Source organism: Mesocricetus auratus, unplaced genomic scaffold, assembly GCF_017639785.1.
Source record: "Mesocricetus auratus isolate SY011 unplaced genomic scaffold, BCM_Maur_2.0 contig_9675_pilon_obj, whole genome shotgun sequence".
NCBI classification, from domain to species: Eukaryota; Metazoa; Chordata; class Mammalia; order Rodentia; family Cricetidae; genus Mesocricetus; species Mesocricetus auratus.
Window position 1 is genome coordinate 1 of NW_024431247.1, and position 7,897 is coordinate 7,897.

General features: G+C 41.3%; 1 protein-coding gene across 1 annotated transcript; it reads right to left on the reverse strand.

Moving 5' to 3' along the window:
- Positions 1-556: 556 nt before the first annotated feature.
- LOC121138177 (speckle-type POZ protein-like) lies at positions 557-4,570 on the reverse strand. Its single transcript, XM_040740970.1, is given in 4 exon segments — positions 557-940; positions 2,289-2,291; positions 3,780-3,886; positions 3,889-4,570. Coding segments are annotated over 4 exon segments (1,089 nt in total). The 5' UTR covers positions 4,559-4,570; the 3' UTR covers positions 557-631.
- Positions 4,571-7,897: the final 3,327 nt, after the last annotated feature.

Genomic DNA, 7,897 nt, shown 5'->3' on the forward strand with positions numbered 1-7,897 from the left:
CTCAAATTGATTATCAAAACTTTATTCACTTCATAGTGTGTTTAGTTTACAGACACAAGAGGAGAACTCCAGTCCTGTGAGTCTCCAGTTAGAGATGGTTGAGGGTCACCCATGTATGATGAGATCTGAAATCATGAAGTCCTCCTCTGTAGGAGTAACAATTGCTTTGGCCAACTGAGTCAATCCTCCAGTCCCCACACACTGAGTTAGGAGAGAAAAACTATCTTCTTTCTCTTCCTTGTCTCTTGTAAGCACATTCATGTTTGTTTCCTCCTTTGCTCTAAATCCTTGATCATATGCTCTGCTCAGTCTAATCCAGTCAGGTTCCTTTAAAGAAATGCTTTTGGGGTGTTCTTGGGGGCAACAACCCAACTGATTCACCAGTATCCAACTTGCTGTAGAGAAAGCAAAGTACTTCAGCAATTGCATTGTATCCTAGAATACAGTGCTCTCCCTACACCAAACCTATATTCAACTACTTTCCAGGGTTATTAAAGGCCTATGCCCCCATGCTTCCTTTCCACAAATTCTCTAAAAATGTCTACAATGGCCCCAGTCTACCCAGGAGTCCAGGGTAACAATGCTGGCTGCTGCTTCTGGAATATACCTGTAGGTCTGAGGTAGGAGGATTCTAAGATTGCTTCAGGCGTTTGGGGGGTGGCCCCAGTAAAGAGCAGTGAGCAGAAGCCAGGGAGCTGTATGCTTCAGCCACCAAGTGGGGATGTGAGCCCACCATTGTCTTCCAGCTTGAAGTCTCAGAGATCTCAGAAGCATGCGCTGTAATGAAATCCAGTGCCTGGGTTTTCAGCTGCTCTGCACTGTGTAGGTCAGCAAGGATGAGAGTATGGGCAGCCTTATTTACGGAGAGGTCCTTGCAGAGGGCATCCTCACACATGACCTTCAAACGTTCCAGGCCATACTTGTCAGCAGCTGCAAGAAACTCAAAGCAATTCCTCTAAAATCAGGAACAAGACAAGGCTGTCCACTCTCTCCATATCTCTTCAATATTGTACTTGAAGTTCTAGCTACAGCAATAAGACAACAAAAGGAGATAAAGGGGATACAAATAGGAAAAGAAGAAGTCAAACTTTCATTATTTGCAGATGATATGATAGTTTACATAAGTGACCCAAAAAACTCCACAAGGTTACTCCTAGAGCTGATAAACACCTTCAGCAATGTGGCAGGATACAAGGTAAACTCAAAAAAATCAGTGGCCCTATTATATACAGATGATGAAGTGACTGAGAAAGAAATCAGAGAAACATCACCTTTTACAATAGCCAAAAACAGCATCAAATATCTGGGGATAATGTTAACCAAGGAAGTAAATGACCTGTATATCAAGAACTTTGTGTCTTTGAAGAAAGAAATCAAAGAAGATACCAGAAAATGGAAAGATCTCCCATGCTCTTGGATTGGTAGGATCAACATAATAAAAATGGCAATCTTGCCAAAAGCAGTCTATAGATTCAATGCAATCCCTATCAAAATTCCATCACAATTCTTCAAGGACCTGGAAAGAACATTAATCAACTTTATATGGAAAAACAAAAGGCCCAGGATAGCCAAAACATCCCTATACAATAAAGGAACTTCAGGAGGCATCACCATACCTGACTTCAAGCTCTATTATAGAGCTATAGTCCTGAAAACAGCTTGGTGTTGGCACAAAAATAGGCAGGTAGACCAATGGAACCAAATCGAAAGCCCTAATTTTAACCCACACACCTATGAACACCTGATTTTTGACAAAGAAGCTAAAACTGTACAGTGGAAAAAGAAAGCATCTTCAACAAATGGTGCTGGCATAACTGGGTACTGGTATGCAGAAGACTGCAGATAGATCCATGTTTATCGCCTTGTACAAAACTTAAGTCCAAATGGATCAAAGATCTCAACATACATCCAGCCACACTGAAACTTTTAGAAGAGAAAGTGGGAGATACTCTTCAACGAGTTGGTACAGGAGACCACTTCCTAAACATAACACCAGTGGCACAGGCACTGAGATCAACAATTAACAAATGCGACCTTCTGAAACTAAAAAGCTTCTGTAAGGCAAAGGACACAATCAAAAAGACAAAAAGGCAGGCCACAGAATGGGAAAAGATATTCACTAACCCTACATCTGACAGAGGGCTAATCTCCAAAATTTACAAAGAACTCAAGAAACAAGTCTCCAAAACACCAAAGGATCCACTTGAAAGGTGGGGTACAGAGCTAAATAGAGAATTCTCAGTAGAGGAGGCTAAAATGGCCAAGAGACACTTAAGAAAGTGCTCAACATCCTTAGCCATCAGGAAAATGCAAATCAAAACAACTCTGAGATACCATCTTACTCCTGTCAGAATGGCTAGAATCAAAAACACCGAAGACAATTTATGCTGGAGAGGATGTGGAGAGAGAGGAACACTCCTCCACTGCTGGTGGGAATGCCGACTCATACAGCCTCTTTGGAAATCAGTATGGAGATTCCTCAGGAAAATGGGAATTAATCTACCACTAGACCCAGCAATTCCACTCTTAGGCATTTATCCAAATGAGGCAGGTTCATACAACAAGGGCATCTGCTCCACTATGTTCATAGCAGCATTGTTTGTAATAGCCAGAACCTGGAAGCAACCTAGATGCCCCTCAACTGAAGAGTGGATAGAGAAAATGTGGTACATTTACACAATGGAGTATTACTCAGCAGAAAAAAACAATGGAATCTTGAAATTCGCAGGGAAATGGATAGCACTGGAAGAAACCATCCTGAGTGAGGTAACCCAGTCGCAAAAAGACAAACATGGTATGTACTCACTCATATATGGATTTTAAATATGGATCAGGATAGTGCCAGTCTGCACTTCCACAGATAGAGAGTCTGGGAAACAGGAAAGAACCTAAAAGATATGCATATATGCATAGTACCCAAGAGAAGAGGATGGAGACAAGATCCTCTGAATGGATGGGGAACACGGCAAGGGGGGTAGTGGGACCTGGGAAGAATAGAGGGGGTAAAGAGGAAGGGAGTTGGTCATGGGGGAACAGGAAGTTGAGGGGTGGGGGTAAAATAGGGGGAAGAGGGAATCATAGGATCGAAGACAGATCAGGCACCAGAGTGACCTCGAGTGATCTAAAGGTATAACATCAATTGGCAAGCTAAGCAATAGTGGAAGGACCACCTCGAATGCCCATTCCTGATAATGAACTTGATGTCTATAACCATCCGGGAGCCTTCATCCTGTGACTGATGGAAGCAGAGGCAAACACACAACTAAGCACTGAACTGAACCCAAGGAACCCAGTGACAGAGAGAGAGGAGTGATGAGCAAATTGGCAAAGAATGGGCTGGCAAAACCAGCAGAGACAGCTGATCTGAACAGGGGAGTGCTCTTGGACCCCAGACCGACAGTGGGGAGGCCAGAATGGGACTGATCTGGACCCCCCAAATGTGAGTGTCAGTGAGAAGGCCTGGGCAACCTATGGGGCCCTGAGCTGTGGATCAGTGTCTATCCCTGGTATACAATCTGTCTTCATGTGCCTATAGCACAAAGAGAGATGCTCTCTCAGCCTGGACTCTTAGGGGAGTGCCTTGACCCTACCAAGAGTAAAATGATAGACTCTAGATATCCCCTATGTGGAAGGATTTGGCAATAGGGTGGGAGGGAGGGTGGAAGGGGAGTGCGGGAGGAGGGGAGGGAGAGGGAACTGGGATTGACATGTAAAACAAGCTATTTAAAATTAAAATAAAAGATGATAAAAAAATAGTATAAATATAAAAAAAGAAGAGCAGCTGCTATTCTTTGCAGGTCTGGTACCTTCCCGGTGTAAATGAAGCCCATCATTGCCTTGAAGGCTTGTGGCTCCACATCATGGATCTCAATGCGGTTTTTCTGTTCTCTTCCAGGTCATGTTCAAACAAAGCTCTGAAAACTGGAGAACGAGCTGCTAAGACGACCTTTTGAGCCGAGAATTCCTGGCCAGCTACCACCAGGCAGCAGTCTGTGAAGAGGGGATTCTCCCACAGCTCTCCTAGCTCATCTGCCATCGTGCACCTTGGAACTTGGATCCCTGGCATCGTGCTCTCACCAGAGATGCAGAAGTCATCTTGGACCACATTCATCTTGCACATGAGAATGAGCTTGGAGTCTGGGAGAAGCGAAGGCTCCCGGGAAAAAATGAAATCTCGAAGGATGATCTTTCTGAATGTCCAGTGATGGTATTGCAGAAACCTTAAGTATGTTGGGATCTTCATTGTTTGGGATTTCTTTCCTTCAGCATTGTGGATCTGCAACTGGAACTTTGCCCATACTGGGTGCTTTGGACAGCTGAGCAACCTTGAAGAAACTGACAAGTAACCTTTGCTTTCTTCATCGACCCCATTCAGGTGTACTTTCAAACACCATTCATGTGTGTCATTGGCACCTGATGAGAAAGCAGGACTCTTAATGCTTGATTCCTGCATTTGCTCCAAGTAAAAACGGAAATTGCAGATGGGCCACCTGTAGTAGTATTTCTGGATGTTGATCGGTGTGTAGTCCCAGCTCTCCACTCCCAATTCCTCTGACATATTTCTTGTGGTATTTTGAAGTTTAACTTCGATGCAAAACGAAGAACTAGAGTATTCCTTCTTTAACCTGGAGTTCACAATTAGAGATAATAGTTAAAGTTTTAGTTTCTGTTTTCATTTCTACTTCCTATTCTTTTCTTGAAATCTTGAGTTTTTGTGACATTTTGCATTCAGGTTGTAATATAGGTTTCAGAGAACACAGTCTCGTCTACTGGGGACTACTACCTCACACCATTTTTCCAGAATGAATCTTACCACAATAGGTCAATTTTGACATTTACAAACATCTTTTGAATTGTTTTGAACATTTCATACTGTCTTATTGGAATATTGTAGTGCTAGTGTTCTCTAAAGCAATGGTACACATGCAATGGATTTCTCTATATTTGAGGAAAGGGGATTCCTTAGAATGACTTAGTTCTGGGGTCACTTTCATACTACAATGTCTAGCAGTCAAGGCAAGTTCAAAGTCCAGTACTTACTCAAACTAGAAGGTAAGAAGTGTCTTTTGGCTGGTGGTCAGTAATGCTGAAAGTGAGAAGAAGTATTCTGTAATTCCAGTGAAGCCAAGGAATTTCGGCAAAGTGAGGGGAGGCAGTAAAAGAGAAAAAACCTCCTTGTTTCATGGCCTTTCATACTCTGCATGGGAGGGAGAAGCCCAGATAATGGTGTTTCACCTGAACTAAAGTTCTGGATTAAAGGTGTGTGCTAACTGGCCTCAAGATCTGGATTAAATATTTGTCTCTTTTGGTGGTCTTGTAAAAATGCCTTTGCTTCATCTTGGCTTAATGTCATAGAGTTCAAAGCTATCCTTACTCTTCCAAGGTTAAAAATGTAAGACCAGAAGGTTTAATGCATGGCTACTGAAGGATTTTTGGTCTTAGTCAAGGATGTCTTATCTAAGTAACTAGAGACTTGATGTCATGCAGCGGTTCCTCTTAACCTTCAAGGCCGGTTAGTCTGAGATTTCATCTAAGGTGTGGTTACCAAATGTTAGGAAGAAGTCTTGTGACATTTTCCACTCTTTGTTTAAGGCATTTAAGAATGTTGAAGAAAAATCTTGGGGCATTCAATATTCAGTGAATTTCCCTCCTGACTCTGTTTTGTGTCTCTGTCTTTTCCATACTCCCCTCTCAGGTAAAAACACAATTTAATACAGACTGGCGCCACCAAGTGGGGCTACTCCAAATGGTTAAAACAGACTTTGGACCTCCAAAGTTCATTTTGGAGGTGTTATCTACCTACTTCAACTTAAGCAAATATTTTCTCACAAGCATACATTTCAAAGTTGAATTTTAGTTAGTTTAGTCCCAGAGTTAGGTAAATTGGGAACCAAGACTAGACATAACAATTGTATTTTTCTTATTGTGGTAAATCATTTTTAAAAGAGGGTATAATGTCCATGTCTGCACAGTTTTTTTTTACACTACTCATGGTGTTTCATGAATTCCTACCACAAACATGATCTGGCAAGAGGGTTTTTTGTTATGTCATCAGGGGGTCTCTGTTCACACCATAGAGGTCAAGGTGAAAAAAATTCATGTATGATAGACAGGAAGCAGAGCCAGGCAGAGACATCTCAAAGTGTTTGTTTTCTTTCCTGTCTTTAATCAAATACATTCCATTTCCAGTTCCTGCAATGGTTCCACCAAATTTGATTGGTTATTTTTCTTCTCCCCAGTAGATAATCCACCTTGGAAATACCCTTGCAGATCCAACAATGGTGTACTATGAGAAGATCCTAAATGCTTCCAAATTCCATCATATTGACTGCCAAAATGCAAATTTACAATACCGCATGCGTTGCATCCTTTACTGGTGACTAAATTTATAGTTATATGCTGCAGACCCTAAAAAATGAGGGGTATTTTGTTTTTTCAGCAGAATACATTGAACAGTTACTGAAGAAGGGGTTTTAGATGGTTCCACTTCAAATGTGTTCTGTAAATTGCCCTACATGTTTCATCTCTCTCCAGTTCATCATGCCTGAAGTGGCCCACTAAGAACTGAGGATATGAATATATCAGCTCAGGAGAAACCATTCTTAGTCTGTTTCTCCTGAAAGTTTCTCTCCAGTGCTGCTTCTACCTCACATCAGGACATAACATGAACATATTCCTAGAGAGTGGATGCTACCTCTCTCAGGAGACCAGAGACTCCCAGTGGCAGGAAGTACCAGATATCTTCATATAGTCTCTCATTCTAGGAACATGGCAGGTGCTGTTTTATTTGAGAAAGAAATTTCTGTGGATAATCTGACAGGTAAACAAAGATAATCAGTTCCCCAACAGGAGTTGCCACAGCATTTTGTTAGCAAAGGTGTTCTCATACTAGAGAAATTTACTGGTCATCACAGGAAAATAACTGACAGAATCACATAGAAATAGGTGAAGGCAAACACACACACACACACATACACACACACACACACACACAAATACACAGATGGATCAACTTGAGGAAATACTTAGAAAGAGACAGACAAAAAGTGATGGAAAAGGAGGGACAAACAGAGAATGAGAGACAGAAAGACAGGCACATAGGCAGGAACAAAGCGAGATGGAGAGAGAAAGTGTGAAAATGATAAAGAAGCAGAGGTTTACAGAGACTGAGAGACAGAGAGAAAAGAGACACTATAAGGACCTTCAGAGTTGGCCACCACCACATATTCATACACCCCAACAGAAAAAGTGAATGGGGATTTTCTCTCATTATGAATGTGTGTGCCTAATTGTAAGAATGACATATCCTGTGCTACAGGAAATCCAACAATGTCTGGCTATACACAGAAATACTATACACTGAAAAATTGCTCAGTCCTTGATTCTTTTTGTCTTTTAGATGATCTTGAGTAGATAATGGAATTCCAAAGAAGGTTCTATGCCACTAAAGGCAAGAAAGCCTGCAAACTTACTAGCAAGACATGAGCAAGCAGGAAAAGCATAAAACTTTATCTTCTATGCTTTTCATATACTTCTACCAGATGGTGGGGTCCAATTACAAGTATGTCTTCCTGCATCAAGAACCAGAATAAAGGAGTGGGTCTCCCAGCACAACATATATATAGTTCTTCTTACCTAAAATTAATCGAAATTACCTCACTTTTGTTCCCTTCATTTTCAGATTTTCATTTATTACAGATGTAGTAAAGTTGAAAACCAAGATTAGCCATTATAAGTCAATCCTTTCTCAATGTGACACACAGTCATTTCACCTTATACCCTGATGAATTTCCAAATGAAAACAGTAACCACCTCATAATTTCACCCAACATAATCAAATTATTTCATAATAATTGCAAATGCAATATATAATTAACGAAGTTATAAATTCACCTAC